General features: G+C 35.7%; 1 protein-coding gene across 1 annotated transcript in view; it reads left to right on the forward strand.

Moving 5' to 3' along the window:
* The window catches only part of AKT3 (AKT serine/threonine kinase 3), a 170,228-nt gene that overhangs the window by 39,914 nt on the left and 113,698 nt on the right, over positions 1–16,616 (forward strand). The window contains exons 4-5 of the mRNA XM_069064467.1: positions 11,957–12,022; positions 13,694–13,762. Coding sequence (XP_068920568.1) covers positions 11,957–12,022; positions 13,694–13,762 — 135 coding nt within the window. The remainder of the gene's footprint in view (positions 1–11,956; positions 12,023–13,693; positions 13,763–16,616) is intronic.

A 16,616-nucleotide genomic window follows, 5' to 3' on the forward strand; every position in this document is an offset into this window, starting at 1 on the left:
ATATATATATATATATATATATATATATATATATATATATATATATAAAGTAATTAAAAGACTATGTGAAACAAATTCCAAGTAATTCCAGGGGATGGAAAGCTCTAGTTTGGGGTATGGAGAGAGGCATCCAGAAAGGCCTTCCCTGTAGGTGGTATTGCTTGATCTGAGCCTTGAAGGAAACTTAGGATAATAGCAGAATAGAGGTAAGGAAAGAGACCATTCCAGGTATGAAGACAGGAAACAGATTATCAGCTAATATGTCTCTGCTAAGTCTTTTGTTCTTCAAGCTAAAACATCAGTTTTCAGTCAAGCTCCAGGCCATTCACCATCTCAGTTGCCTTTCTCTATATGTTCTGGTTAGCTTTTTGGTATTCTTCTGAAAATGTGGAGCCCAGAGCTAACTGGAGTATGCCAAGTGGTTTGACTGGGAGTATGACGGAATGATCACCCTCTTTCTGGACAGTCTTCCTCTACTAATGCAGCATAAGTTTTTATTGGCTTTCTTAGCTGGCAGTCCATCAAAGCTCTTTATCTTTTTCAGTGAAGTTGTTTAAATTTGAGAAATTTGGTAGCTTTTTGGTAAACAGTTTAAAATGCAGATACCTGAATTCTCTTTTGTCTAAATTGAATGTTATAAGTATATTGTGACTTTCAGGTTTGATTTCCCAACCCTGAAGATGTATTAGCAAGTCCCTATTCCAGAATAAGGCTACATTGCTCTCTAAACATTCTAGGAACATGTTAAGGAGATGAGGATGGATTTCTATATTGGTACAACTCTTGAGCCTACATTATAATGTGTTCTCCCCAATTTCAACCAGTGATTAGCTTTTATAAAGGGATATTTCCTTTGAAAATATCACATGAACAGAAGTTACAAAGCACTTCTTCCCTATACCTTGGTAAACATTCCACCATAATTGGTAGAATGGGCTTAGACTTAAAGCAGTTTCTGTGTAGCTTTTGCCACATCAAATTCACTTTTGAATTCATCATGGGCAGTGGCTGAATTGTTTTAGAGCCTTCTTGATTTGCCTTGAATGGATCTATGTTGTATCAAGCAGATTAACAGTTAACCATTCACTTTTGCGACCTTTTGAAACTTTCACAAAGAAAGTCATAGCCCTTGCTAGTACTTCTTAAAACAGGGAGGAAAGCACAAAGAGGCAGAAATAGAGGCCAAATGCCAGCCCATATGGGGATGATCTGAGACCTTTTCCTATCCAGAAGCTTCTAGCATGTCCTTCTCACCTAAACAGCAGCCGCTCAGGAAAGAATAAGAAAAAGAGACTTGGTTTGGCTAGCCCTCCCTTTTGAATCCACTCCAGTCTGGCTCAACAGTCCATCTCTTCACCCTGTGGTTAGTAGTCTAAAACCAGTTACAGAATATCTTTGTATGCTCCAAATTGAGGAGCCAGAGCCCCTCCATTACACACCATGATGCCTTTATGGAATCAAGCTCTCCAAACTTTTCCACATGTGCTGTCAGCAGGCAGACCAAGCTGCACATGCTCTAAGGATGGAGCTCCATTGACTAGACCCCAGTTACGTATGAATAATTACATGTAGTTGAATCTAAGTACAGTGGGCTTTATGTGAGTTTCAACTAGATAATTTGGAGAAACATTACCAAGTTGGCCATTGCATGTTGAAATTTTTTCAGCCACCACAACTTACAGAAACCTCCTACTAAGTTGCAGTGCAGTTTTTATCAATCAGTAAAAGGAATAGTTGCCTTGATTAAATCACATGTTCTTAAAGTGTCCAGGTATATTTAATTTAAATAAAAGGTGAGTTTTTTAAAATTTGTCAACAGATATTTTGTAATTAGCTCACATAAATGGGTCATTAACTAAAAAATTGTTTTTAAACATGTTTCAAAGCTTATCAGTTGAATAAATTTGGTGTCCTTTAGGATCTGAATTAAAAAACGAAATAAATGGATATTTATTCTTGCTAAAAGCACAATTCTATAGAGTTGAGGAGGGCTTTTTTTCTGGAGGAAGAGTTGTTTGGAAACATTGTCTCTGTTGGAGAAATATTTTAAAACTAAATAAAGGTTTGTTTTGCAGTTTAAAATGAACACACAGTCAACCCTCTATCTGCACTAGTGAAGTGTAAAATTATTGTGGTTAATTGAAATCTTCAAATAATTCACTTAGATTTAGAGATGGAATCCTGTTTTCCATGGCAATAAAGCATGTCAAGGGGAATAAGTGTGTGTCCCTGAAACCTCGTTAGGGCTCAGTGGCTAGATTAAAGAATTCTGGATACGTATTTTCCCTGCTCTTCATTCTTATGTCGAATTCAGAATAAGACTTCACTAGGAATAAAAACAGGCCAGAGTTTATAGTCTCAGTCTCTACTATTTATCTCCCTGATCCCACAAGACTTTTCATATGGTAGGTAGTATGTAATAAAGTTTGTTGAATTTTATTGGATTGCTGGATTTCTCCATTATTATATCCCACCAGCACTTAAAATGAACTCATCATCTACTCTTACAAATATGTCCCAGTTTTTAATATGCATATTTTTATTGATGGTGCCAACTGTCCTTTCAGCCATCTAACTGCGAGAGGCTTGTCTTTTGAACATCTCAAACTAGACATCTTAAATACTCAATATGTCCACAACTAAACTCATTATTTTTCTCCGCAAACACTTCCTTCTTCCTAACTTCTTTGTTATTTTGAGGGCACCCCCATTGTCCCAGTCACCAAGGATATCACACACTTACCCACTGTATCCAGTCTGATGACTTCTTGTCAGCTGTCTTTTCAGCTTCTTTTATATATATTTCCCCTTCTTGCCTTTGACAGTGCACTACCCTGGTGTAGGTCTTTGATACCTCACACTTAGAACTGATCTCCTTACCTCCAGGCTTTCTCCACTTTAGTCCATTCTCCACTCAGCTATCAAAGTGATCTTCCTAAAGTACAAGTCTGACTATCACCCCACGGCTCCCCATATTCTGTAAACTCTAGTGTTTTCCTGTTGTCTCCACAATCAGATATAAAATGCTCTGTTTGAATTTTAAAGCCCTTCATAACATGTCCTATTCTTTTTGTTTTTTCAAATTACACGTAAACATAGTTTTCAACATTCACTTTTGTAAAATTTTGAATTCCAAATTTTTTTCTCACTCCTGAGTTCCACTTCCTCCTCCCTAGGATGGCAAGCAATCTGATATAGACTATACATGTACAATCATATTAAACATATTTCCACATTAGTCATGTTGTGAAAGAAAAATCAGAACAAAAGGGGAAAACCACAAGAAAGAAAACAAAAAAAAGAAATAAAAGAAGTATGCTTTAATCTGCATTCAGAGTTCATAGCATTTTCCATCATTGAGTCTTTTGGAATTACCTCAGATCATTGTATTGCTGAGAAGAGCTAAGTCTATCAAATTGATCATCACACAGTGTTGCTGTTACTATGAACAATGTTCTCCTGCTTCTGCTCACTTCACTCAGGATCAGTTCATTTAAGTCTTTCCAGGTTTTTCTGAAATCTGTCTACTCATCATTTCTTCTAGCACAATAGTACTGCATTACATTCATATACCAAAACTTGTTCAGTCATTCTAAGTAATTCCCCAATTGATGAGTGTCCCTTCAATTTCGACTTCTTTTCAACCACAAAAAGAACAGCTATAAATGTTTTTTTTTAACATGTGGCTCCTTTTCCCCCTTTTTAATGATCTCTTTGGGAATATAGGCCTAACAATAGTATTGCTGGATCAAAGGATATGCACAGTTTTGAGAGTAGTTCCAAATTGTACTCCAAAATGGTTGGATCAGTTCACAGCTCCACAACAATACATTAGTGTTCCAATTTTCCCATATCTTCTTCAATATTTATCATTTTCCATTTTTTGTTATATTAGCCAATCTGATAGATGTAAGGTGGTACCTCAGAATTGTTTTAAATGGCATTTCTCTAATCAGTAGTGATTTAGAGCATTTTTTCATATGACTAGTTTTAGTTTCTTCATCTGAAAACTAACCTGGCCTGTTCTTGCCTTCTTGTATATTACTCCCCTCCAAGTCCTCTGTGGTCCAGGTACATTGCTCTCCTTGCTTTCCCATGCAATGGCCCTCCATGTCTCAGTGCATTTTTTGCTGACTTTCTGTCTACTCTGCCTACTGTAGTTATCTTCCTTCTCACCTTCACCTCCTGGTTTCCTTCAAGAGTCAGCTAAAATCTCTCCTTATTTCACAGGCTTCCTTAATGTAATTTTTTCTTTTAAAATTAATTATATATATATATATATATATATAATTTAAATCTAATAATTCCTTTTCCATGTAATTATCTCCAAATTATCCTGTACGTATCTTGTTTGAACATAATTATTTGCATTTTCTATCTCTCGTTAGATTGTGAGGGCAATTAGGGAAGGCAGGAATTTATTTTTGCCTTTTCTTTGTATTCCCAGCATGTAGCACAGTTCTTGTGCTTATTAAATACTTATTCAGTTGTCTTTACTTGTTTCTCTTCATCCCATGCATCCCTTTCATTTGTTCCTTTTGGCAATTCCTTTTTCATCCCTCACACTTTTCTCACTAGTTCTATCCTACATATGTTTAAGATCTCATTACCTCTTTCCTAATTGCTATACATTCTTCCAGTCTTTCCAGTTCATGCTCACATAGATACCAAAATAACCTTCCTTTAATTTCAGGTCCCCCCATCTCCTGTCCTTGAGGGTAGAGGAGTGACACCCTCCATTTAGTGATGAACATTCTCACATCTAGTTATACCTTTCCCATCCCAACAAATGATTTCCTGTAGATCATCATCCAAACTCCATTCCATACCCCTTACTACCTGATTCCTCGTTTCCATTCCCCCTCAACCCTTCCATTCCAAAGTTTCATCCTAACTCTACCCATCCCTTCCACTGTATACTCTGGAGTGCATGTTCCATATGCAAAAAACTTCCCCTAGTTCTCTGCTTGTCTACCTACCACTCCATTTCTCAGCTTTGGGAATTTTCTCTGCCTTTCTCCCATACTTTCCCTCCTCTTCACTGACTGCTGACTTCCTTGGCTTCCTCAGAGTCCCAAATAAATTCCCACCTTCTACAGGAAGCCTTTTCCAACTCCCTGCAATATGTTACTGCCTTTTAAAAAACTTTTAATGATTTTCCATTACCTATATATGGTAAAGGACAATCTTCTTAGCTTGGCATTCAAGGGCCACCACAATCTGAGCCCAGTCTTTATTTCTGGTCTTATTTTACTTATTGACATTTTAAAATTCTATACTTTAGCCAGACTTGAACCACTGTCAATAGCTAGTGATATTTTTCTGTCCCATCTTATTCTGTTCTTTCCTTTCTTTGTGCATTCATTTATACCTATATCTGTATCTAGAAAGCACTACCATAATATCTCAGTTTGTTACATTCCTTTATCCTCCCAAGGTTCAGCTCAGTTCCTTTAATAATGAAAGACGTAAATTATGATACATTCTCTGAACATTTTCTTTAGCCTGAAATTCCTTATAACAGGCTGTCCCTTGGCATCACATTCTATGTTTTATCAGATTTAATTGTGTATGTCTTCTCTCTTCTGTTATCTTTCTATCTCTAGCATTCAGGACAGTATCTAGTACATAGCAGGTACTTGGTAAATCTTAGGAATTAGATTGAATCTCTAGGCACATTGTAATTTGGGGACCAGAAGTCCAGTTCTTCTGCTATTATGTTGAGATTCTGGATCCTGAGCTGGACCTAGCCTTTGCACTTGAAACCCCCCATGCCTAGGATGTACTCCCTCCTTTACTATACCTCATGGAATCCTTCTCTTCTTTGAGAAGTAGCTTAAGCAATACTTTTTTATATAAACCCTTTCTAAATGCCCTCAAATTTCATCCTTCTCTAACTACTTTGTATTTAAACTACTTATTTATGTATTCTCTTATCTGTTTATTTATATACATGTCTTCCCTGTTAGGATGTAAGTATTGAGAGCAGATATTATTTCATTATCTTATCTTCAGTACCCAGCACAATTCCTGGCACATGATAGATACTTAATAAATACTTGTTGATTGATTGATAGCTAGATTGAATATTTATTGATTTATAGATTGATTGATAGCTAAATTGAATATTTATTCAATTCGGTAAACATTTATTAAATACCTACTATGTGCCAGGCACTATGCTAAGCTCGGGGGAAACAAAAAGAGCTAAAAGGCAGTCCCTGCTCTCAAAGAATTTACCATGTAGTAGATTAGTCTCAATATAAATAATCTCTCTGATTATTATTGGGATTTGACCCCATATATAAAACTATAAATTGAATAAAAGGAAAACTATGCATTTCATTTAAATAAGATTTAGCATTTCTGAAGGATAAAACAATCTAATGCAGCTAATCCTCATGAAACAGTTTATGATATCAGATATTAGGTCCAAACTAGTCATGGTTCTTATAGCCATATCAAAAGCTGAACATTAAAACCTTTCAGGAGGATTTCAGTTTGGTCTTCATTTTGAGTCCTCACAGCTTGTCTGTTTACCAAAGGATTTACTGAGACTTAATCAGTTTTTTACATAATTTATTGTTTCCTGATGCCTGGGTAGCATTATTCATTTATAGCTAAAGTGAATCTTTGGCTTTAGTCAATTTTAAGTAAATTAAGTAAATGTACTAATAGATACTTTTTCAGTTATCTAAATTAGGTTTTAGAATATATTTATGTTTTTCCCTCTAGCAGATATATCTTCATAGTTATGATTCCCTCAGGCTTATGTGAAAGTTAACTTATGTTCTTATTTTCCACTTCATCTTGAATGTGGAGAACATGGCCCAGGAATTGCTAAATATTATGGGATGACTCCTGGACAATGTGACCAACAAAATAGAGAAATTGGCACTTTTTTTGATCCTGAGGATCTTTTTTTTTTTTTAAAGCAATTGGGGTTAAGTGACTTGCTCAAGATTTGCTCAAATAATGGCCAGTTATTTCTGGGTGTGATGCTGAGTATCTGAGCCCGGATTTGATCCAGGTCATCCCGACACTGGAGCTGGTGCTCTTACTTGCTGAGCCACCTGGCTGCCCCTCTGAGGATCTTTTAAACAGATTCCGAAATAGGTACGATAAGAGGAGATAAAGTAGTTTCTCCATAGTCTAAGATACCAAAAATCCTCACAAAGTAAAAGTCTGATGAAATGACATTTGCACAAACTGACTAATAGACAAATATTTGTACCCCATTTACTCCCTTTGTTGTGGAAAACCAAAAGTCAAAAGCTTCTTCTAGCTAGGATTGTGGTGTGTGGTGTAGTAGTGCTTAGTTAGAGAACTGAGGAACAGAAGGAGCTGAGACATGACCCCAAGGTATGTGGTTGCATCAGACCTTTAGCAAAGAGTTCTAGCATCCATTTGTGTCCAGTGTTCCCATGAAGTCACTTGGGGCAGAGAATGAAGCTTATAGAATGTGAATTCCCTGTTGTGTGATGAGACAGAGACAGTTTTGAGGTCTTGCCCTGGGCAAACCACCATCAAGGGCAAAGGAGTAAGTGAGAGGGGAATATAAACAGGCAAAGAAAAAAAAGGGAGAATGGATGGAAATTTAAAAATGAAGAAACAAAGAACGATCTGGAAGAAAAACAAAAAGCAATATTAAAAGAAAACATGATCTCCATAGAAGTAAAACGTATGCATCTCAAAAGACAGGATACTGTAGAAAAAGCCAAAGAATTATAGGTTTCTGAAGATCATAATGCAAGAAAATTGTCCAGAACTATTGAATACTGAAAGCACAGTGCCAGTTTAATGAATCCACAGATTGCCTTGGTAACAAAATCATATGCTGTTAGCTTGAAGACACATAGTTGTTGAATTTAACAATTCCACTGACAAATAACAAAGTCTATATATAATTGAACAAAGAGAAAGACCTTCCAATGTAAAGAAAATTTGAATATCATAAGAATGTTCTACATCCTTGAGAAATCACAGGGAGTAGAATACTGTGTTTTGGAGAGCAAAGGAACTTAATGAGGTGAACACTATTGTAACATAAAACTGCAATCCTAAGCCTGACCATTAATGAAAAATAGATGGAATAAAAAATCATTTGAAGATTCCTACCAAAAAAAAGGCAAACCTGAACAAATGGTTTATTTGCAAAAACACAGTAGGCAACAGAAATATAAGAAAAGTAAACAAGGCACAAATAACAAAATAAATTGCTGTAGAAAAAAAGAAAAAGACTATGACACTTATGGGGTTAACAATAACAAAACAACAACAGAGGAGACCATTGAGATTCTTTCTATAAGTATATAAGGAGACAAAGGTGAAAGTGGATGTCACAAAGATACAAAATTTGTAAAACTTTGGACTAAATCTTACAATACCCCATCTTCAGATGAATGAATTTTTGCGGTGTGGGGGGACAAGATGGGAGTATATTACAAAATGGGAAAGTACATAAAAGCAAAGAAAGCAGGAAGAAAATAAGAGGGGAATAGTAGATGTATACTAAGTCAAAGGTTAAATCTCATTTAGGAGAAGGGAGAGAGAGAATTTAATTGGGGGAAAAATAAAATTTAGTAAATTAAAGAGAGACAGCATAGGGCCTACAAGAGAACTGCTGAGGTAACAAAGAGAGGCATTAGAACAGAACAAAAGACAGGGGGAATATCTTGTTTCCCTGATGGTGAAGGCAGGGGTGCACTGAATATACACTCTCCCCAAGGGAGCTAACAAATAAAATTTTACAACAGATAAGGAAAAAGGAAATAACTTGCATATAGACAACAATCAACCATGAGAAGTAACGTAGTGTAGAGGAAAGAAAACTATATTTTCAACCAGAAGAATTGCATTCAAATCCCAGCTCAGCTATTTATGAACTCTGCAGCCTCCGTAAAGTTTTTTAATTGTGTTGATAATCAGTTAATCTCACCTATAAAAAAGATTTAAAATACATAAAATATAGCAATGATTATTAACTATAATACAGTGTATTAAGATCATAGATTCATAGATTTAGAGTTCTAATAGATCTTAGTTGGCATTTAAATTTGAAAGGGATTTTTAGTCAACAACTTTTTTTAAGTGTTTACTATGTACTAGGAACTGAGGTCATTCAGTCAGAAAGTATTTATTAAGGCCTTACTATGTTCCAGGGACTGTGCTAAGTATTGGGAATACACATTAAAGCAAAGAGAAAGACAGCCTCTACCCTCAGAGGGTTTACATTTTAATGGGAGAAGACAATACATAAAAGGAATTTGAAGGGGGGAGAGAAGAAAATATTGGAAAGGGAGCATAATAGAGAAGTCTGAAGTGCAATTTGTTGAGAAAAGTGATGGTGGGCCTGGGTGCCCTTCTCAAACAGATATTCTGGGAAGAACAATTTAATCAGATGGGGAAGGCCTCAGGATTGGAGTATATTTCTGGGCACTAGTTCTGAATTCCAAGGCTGAAATGATCTTCCTGGATAAAGAGGTTTATGGGGGAATGATGGAGAAGTCCTGAGCCTAGCCTGGTGAGAAATGTTGAATGCAAATGCAAAAATAAGACAGCCCATAACCTTGAGAAATTTATATTCTAACATGGAGATAGAATATATTGGTGTTTTTTCCTTTCTTCTAACTCTTTTCTGGGATGTATGGGGTGTTCACAGTGGACTAGCTTCTCTGGTATAAAGGTTTTCCCAGCCCTTTTCAGGGCTGATCAATCACCTTTGCTGTCCACCTTCATACAACTCTCACTTGTGGCTCTAAGAAGCTATAACATTTGCAGTGGCCACACCCCAGTAAACCATGTTGGCAGACAGGCCAAACCAGATTGAGGGTAACCCATAGACCTCAACCCATTGGTGAGCTGGGGGATGCCTACCTTAAGCATGTGAAGGCTTCTCCCAGGAGAATGGGCAGATGAGAACAATTTGTTCTGTTGGCCATGAAGGTGGCTGAAGCAAACGTTTGTTGTAGAGTGCTTAGAACTTGGTCAGACGTGGAATACACCACTGCTTCCCAGGCCGCTGCCAGTCATCTTGACTTTTGTTATTGAATTGAACTTTGATGATTGGAAAAAAAGAGTGAAGCTGATGACTTTGTACAACTCTGCCTTACTTAAATCCAATTCAGGCATGAGTTAAGATATCACCCAGTGATATCATTGGTCCTGTTTGTAAAGAAGGATATACAGCTCTCCTTAACTCTTTGCATCCTGGTTTCTGACCTCAACTGAAATTACTCTCTCCAAAGTTTACGATGATTACTTAGTTGCTAAATCTATTGATCACTTATTATTTCTTCTCCTTTTTCCGTTCTGTGACACTGTTGATCACTGTCTTCTTTTTGACATTCTCTGTTCTCTAGGTTTTCTTATCACAGCTCTCAAAAGGTTTTTGTTTTATTTGTCTCACTGCTCCTTCTCAGTCTCCTTTTCAATAAATTATTTTATATTTAAGATGTGTCATTTAAAAAAATTATATTTTTTTGAAATGGTGCAAATTTTTTTTTTAAAAAAAAGAAAAAACATTAAAGGGTTAAAGAAAGATTTCTAGGGAAGCACCGAGTAATTTTATTTTTTTAAAGAGGGTATGGTAGGCCAAATAAGTTTGGGGATCTCTGCCTTAGAGGGACTTCAATCCAAGTCCTTTATTTTACAGATGAAATAATTGATACCGAGAGAAGTTAAATTATTGCTCAAGATAATTAAGTGGCAAGTGACAGAATAAGGATTTGAATCTAGATCTTCTTTTCCCAATCCAGTGCTTTTTATGTTCTATCACTTTGCATCCCATTGTCTCAATATTCGTTAACAGGTATTTTGAGTCTGAGTATAAGCTTAATAGAATAGGTGAAATACATCCTAACTAATTACACAGTTTTGAATCAGTGATAATAAGGATTGGACTGTACACTGTACTACTTTTCAGACAAAATTTGCTATATCATCCTGGAGTAGCCATACTCTAAGCATTCAGAGCTTCTGAGGGCAACTAATTCCCTGGTATACCAAGAGTACTAATTAAAAAAAAAATTTTTTTGTAAAGTTGATACATGATATGTAAAGATTCCACTGTTAACTTCTGTTCCTCTGGTGTTGCTATGAAACAGACATTGCCTATACTTTTTTTTTTTGTGATTTGTTGACAATATCAAAAAACTGATCCATAAGAATTCTGCTTAAAATCTTGCCAGAAAGAGAATCTTAAGATACCATTATAGTTTCAGTAGTTGGGTTTGTTTGGTTTATTTTTTTACTTTTATGCATAAAGTAGTGATGATACTGCTATTTTTGAAACCTTAAAATATGCCATAACTTTAGGAGAAACTCTTTATGGTTTGCTATCATAGAGCAGATTAGATATTAAGAATTTTTAGGATAGAATATTCTTACTGTATGAAAGATAACTAAAGGATTGTGTTTGACACTTGAAAACTGCATCTCATACTCAAATTTAAGATTTATTATTAGTAATGGGAAAAAATGTTGTCCTTTTTTAAGCCTTTAAATTATATTTTCATATACCCTTCATTTGTAAGGACAAATTATTGGGTTTTTTAAAAAATTGCATTCATATCTAAGCAGTTGTCTAGATGCTTTTCTAGACATTTATGGACAAATCCCCTCATGGGTTCTGCTGAAATATATTCTTTTGACTAAGCAACAGTCTGTCTCCCAGCATGGAAATATGTAGGAATGAGACACAGGAACAGGACTTGTTAGTAAATTTTGCATCTATGTTTCGGTATAGGATGACTGAGTCACCATGTAGCAACTGGAATTTCAACAGTAATTTAACTATTTGGCTCCTCCCTATTACCATCATATCAAGAAAGGAAGCATGACCCTTTTTTTAAAATCTTTTTTTCTATTCTGAATTTAACTTTATGAACTAGAGGCATATTAACATTTCAGTCTTAATACATATGTTAACTTAAAGATTTGCTCTTTTCTTTTACAGGATGAAGTGGCACATACTCTAACAGAAAGCAGAGTATTAAAAAACACTAGGCACCCCTTTTTAACAGTAAGTAATCTTTAACAATAAATATTTTTCTTTTTACCTTAAAACTTTGTTTTATTAATTATTATATTCTATAAATTGAGTCTTAAACAAAAATAATTAAGATATCTTTCGTTTACTTTAGTCATTTAGTTTGCTTAAAGTGATTGAGAAGGAACTCAGATTTTTTTGAAGTTTGGGGAACATTTAGATTATTCTGGAATCCCACATTTGAAAAGAACCTTAGAAGTCATCTGGTCCAACTCTGCTTCCAAATATATGAATCCCTTCTACAAAATACCTAGGAAGTAGTGATCTAGGCTTCCATTTTGTAATCTGTATATAAAAGACACCGTAGTGAAGTGAATAAATAGAATTCTAGACTTAGAATCAAAAAGATCTGGGTTCTAACACTGCCTTAAATACCTGTGTGCTATTTGACCTTGAACAATTCACTTAGTTTTTAAGTGCTCCAAGCAGCTTTCTAAGACTATTGAGCTACAAACTTGTTGCCCATCTACTGTGGAAGAGTTTCACTTCTGGGGCTTTTCCACAATAGTGAATTCACATGACTTTACTAAATCAGTGTATATTTTGATTCGTGATCTTAATGTGCTACCTGAGTTTTGTTAGCATATTGAACTTCCTTTTTTATCCCTATTTTTTTAAAAGGCAAAGAGTAAGAAAATCATAGATCAGAAGTCCAACCTAAATTTGAAAGTAAGATTATAATATATAAATAAATGCCCAATTAGTATTGCTTTAAAATAACCATTACAGGAATACATATAAAGCAACCTTATGGTAATTAAGTCATAACTTAGGGGAATATCCTATAGATAAAAACTAGAAATGTGAAAAGGCATGATTTAGAACTATCATAAGCAAGGTATAAAACTGTAAAGTGTGTGTGTGTGTATCTGTTCTTTGTCTATGTTACTTAGCTATCCCTTTGAACTAAATTAATGAGCCCTTAGCATTAATCCTGAACTCCCTGTGAATTTACTGTGTCAGCTATGAAGTTCTGTTTATGCCATGAATACAAATAGGCACACTAAAACTTAAAGAGGGTATTTCCAAAAAATGACATTTGGCATTCTTTAGTATATCTGAAGCACAATCCAGCAAAGGGATTTTACTTCCTATTTTTCTAGACCTATTTTGTTTGTTACTTGAGCTCTATTAATGAAGATTAAGACTTAAGTCAGTGTGCCATACTGGTCTAAGTGAACTGAAATATTTAGAGGGGAAAAGTGACATTGAAGACATATTAAAAATCACAGTAAATATGTTTCACTATCCCCTAAGAGAACTTGTCTCTACTGGAATAAAGTGAAAGTTGAATTTGTAGATAGTATATATGAGAATTTTGGGGCCCCACAATTCAGTATACAAAGACTCATAAGCCCTCTATTGTCATATTTATTGTACAGTAGATTCAGAAGTGCTCATAATTGTAAGATTTATTTTTAATTTGAGATTATCATAAGTTCAGAAGCAAAGAATTTTTTCCTATAAATACCCATTGTTAAAGTAAACAAAATTAGTCTAGATTTCTTATAAGATCTCATCTGAGCACTTCAGATATATTAGTGAAATAATTCTGTCCATTTCATCTGTCATAGCTTACTCTTTTTAAGTACTTCATAATTATAATAATGAATTATGAACATATTTTTTCTTTTACTTTTCAAGTCTTTGAAATATTCCTTCCAGACAAAAGATCGTTTATGTTTTGTGATGGAGTATGTCAATGGAGGAGAGGTGAGTTAAAGAAACATACTTAACACTTATGCTTGTATGATAGCATTGGCATAGTTTTATATCTAATTTATTAAGACAAAGGTACAGCAGTTCTTTACTATGTGGATGAAATGTAGATCTGTATTTCTTACTATATGATAGTGACATACTGGTTTCATTGAATAGATTTTTTACTTGATGGGAAGAGGGAAGATAGCAATCATTTTGTCTTCATGGTCATTCCTGGTATTTTTTTTTTAATTAATTTATTTATTTTTAGTTTTCAACATTCATTTCCACAAGATTTTGAGTTACAATTTTTTCTCCCTGTCTTTCCCCTACCCCAACCCCAAAATAGCAAGCGTACTTAATACCCCTTTCCCCAATCTGTTTTTTCTTATATCCTCCCCCATCACCCCTCTAACTTTCTAGTAGGGCAAGATGGAGTTCTATTTTCCCCAGTGCCTGTATGTCTTATTTCCCAGTTAGATGGAAAAAACAATATTTTAACATTTGTTTTTAAAACTTTGATTTCCAGATTCTTTCCCTTCTTCCCTCCTCAACCCACCCCCACTGGCAATTCAATATAGGTTGTACATTTGTAGTTACACAAAATGTTTCCATAGTAGTTATATTGTGAAAGAATAACTGCATTTCCCTCCATCTAATCCTGCCCACAACTTTTTCTGTTTTCTGCTTTGATCCTATCCCTTCTCAAAAATGTTTGCTTCTAACTACCCTCTCCCCCAGTCTACCCTTCCTTTTGTCATCCCTCCCTCATCCACTTCCCCTCTACTTTCCTGTAGGGTAAGATATCCAATTGAGTGTGTATGTTATTCTCTCCTTAAACCAAATTCAATGAGAGTAATTGATCCCTTTCACCTTCCTGCCCTTCCCTTCCATTGTAACTGTTTTCTCTTGCCTCTTTTACATGAGATAATTTACGCTATTCTGTCTCTCCTTTTCTCCTCTCATTATGTTCCTCTCTTGCCTCTTAATATTATTTTTTTTTTTGTAAGCAATCGGGGTTAAGTAACTTGTTCAAGGTTACACGGCCAGTTATTTCTGGGTGTGGTGCTGAGTGTCTGAGCCCGGGATTCGATCACCAGGTTATCCCGACACTGGAGCCGGTGCTCTTACTCTCTGAGCCACCTGGCTGCCCCTAAACAATTGGGGTTAAGTAACTTGCTCAAGGTTACACGGCCAGGTGTTTCTGGGTGGGTGCTAAGTGTCTGAGCCCGGGATTCGATCACCAGGTCATCCCGACACTGGAGCCGGTGCTCTTACTCGCTGTGCTACGTGGCCGCCCCGTAATATTATTTTTTAAATATCCCTTCCTATTCAACTGATCCTGTGCCCTCTGTCTGTGTATACATGTATACACATATACACCCATTCACATATGTATTTTTACACATATATACCAACCTATACATACATACATATATATGTATGTATACATATATATTCCCTTCAACTATCCACATACTAAGAAAAGTCTCATAAGTTACAATGATTGTTTTTCCATGTAGGAATGTAAATAGTTCAACTTTAATAAGTTTCTTGTGATTTCTTTTTCCTGTACCTTCTCATGCTTTTCTTGCTTCTTGTATTTGAAAGTCAAATTTCCCATTCAGCTCTGGTCTTTTCATCAAGAATGCTTGAAAGTCCTCTATTTCATTGAATGAACATATTTTCCCCTGAAGCATTATGCTCAGTTTTGCTGAGTAGGTGATTCTTGATTTTAATCCTAGCTCCTTTGACCTCCAGCATATTATATTCTAAGCCCTTAGATCTCTTATTGTAGAAGCTGCTAGATCTTGTTATCCTTATTGTGTTATCACAGTACTCAAATTGTTTATTCCTGACAGCTTGTAATATTTTCTCCTTGACCTGGGAGCTCTGGAATTTGGCTATGATATTCCTAGGAGTTTTCTTTTTGGGATCTTTTTCAAGAGGCAGTTGGTGAATTCTTTTGATTTCTATTTTGCCCTCTGGTTCTAGAATATCAGGGCAGTTTTCCTTGAGAATTTTTTGAAGGGTGATTTCTAGGCTGTAGTTTTGATCATGGCTTTCAGGTAGTCCAATAATTTAAAAATTATCTCTCCTGGATCTATTTTCCAGGTCAGTGGTTTTTCCAGTGAGATATTTCACATTGTCTTCTATTTTTTCATTTGTTTGGATCTGTTTTATAATGTCTTGATTTCTCATAAAGTCCTTACCTTCCTTTTGCTCCAGTCTAATTTTGAAGGAATTATTCTCTTCAGTGAATTTTTGAGATTTCTTTTCCATTTGGCCAGTTGGGCTTTTTAAGGCATTCTTCTCCTCATTGGGTTTTTGGGCCTCTATTGCTATTTGAGTTAATCTATTTTTTAAAATGTTATTTTCTTCAGTATGTCTTTGGGCCTCTTTTATCAGGCTGTTGACATGCTTTTCATGATTTTCTTGCATCATTCCCATTTCTCTTCCCAATTTTTCCTCCACTTCTCTTACTTGATTTTCATGATTTTCTTGCAACATTCTCATTTATCTTCCCAATTTTTCTTCACTTCTCTTACTTGATTTTCAAAATCCTTCTTGAGCTCCCCCATGGCCTTTTGAGCTCTTTGCTGTGGTAGAATTCTGCTTCCAGATTAGAGAGACCTGTGTCCCAAATCGCTGGGGTTTTCGCATTTGTAAGAACTATGAGTAGGGTGCCCCCTCTACAGCCACCAGAAGTCCTGGTACACCCCAGGAGTACCACCCAAGACTGTGACTGAGATCCAAGCAGGTCAAAGCAAAAGCCATTATTCTCTGAATGGTCACTTGGACCCCCTATGATCTGCAGGCCAGGAGCTTCAGGCACAGTCATGGAGCAGCAGCTGTAGCCACCATG

Source organism: Petaurus breviceps, unplaced genomic scaffold, assembly GCF_028583685.1.
Source record: "Petaurus breviceps papuanus isolate PSGF00001 unplaced genomic scaffold, PetGlider_PUasm1.0 90633, whole genome shotgun sequence".
Classification (NCBI taxonomy): Eukaryota; Metazoa; Chordata; class Mammalia; order Diprotodontia; family Petauridae; genus Petaurus; species Petaurus breviceps.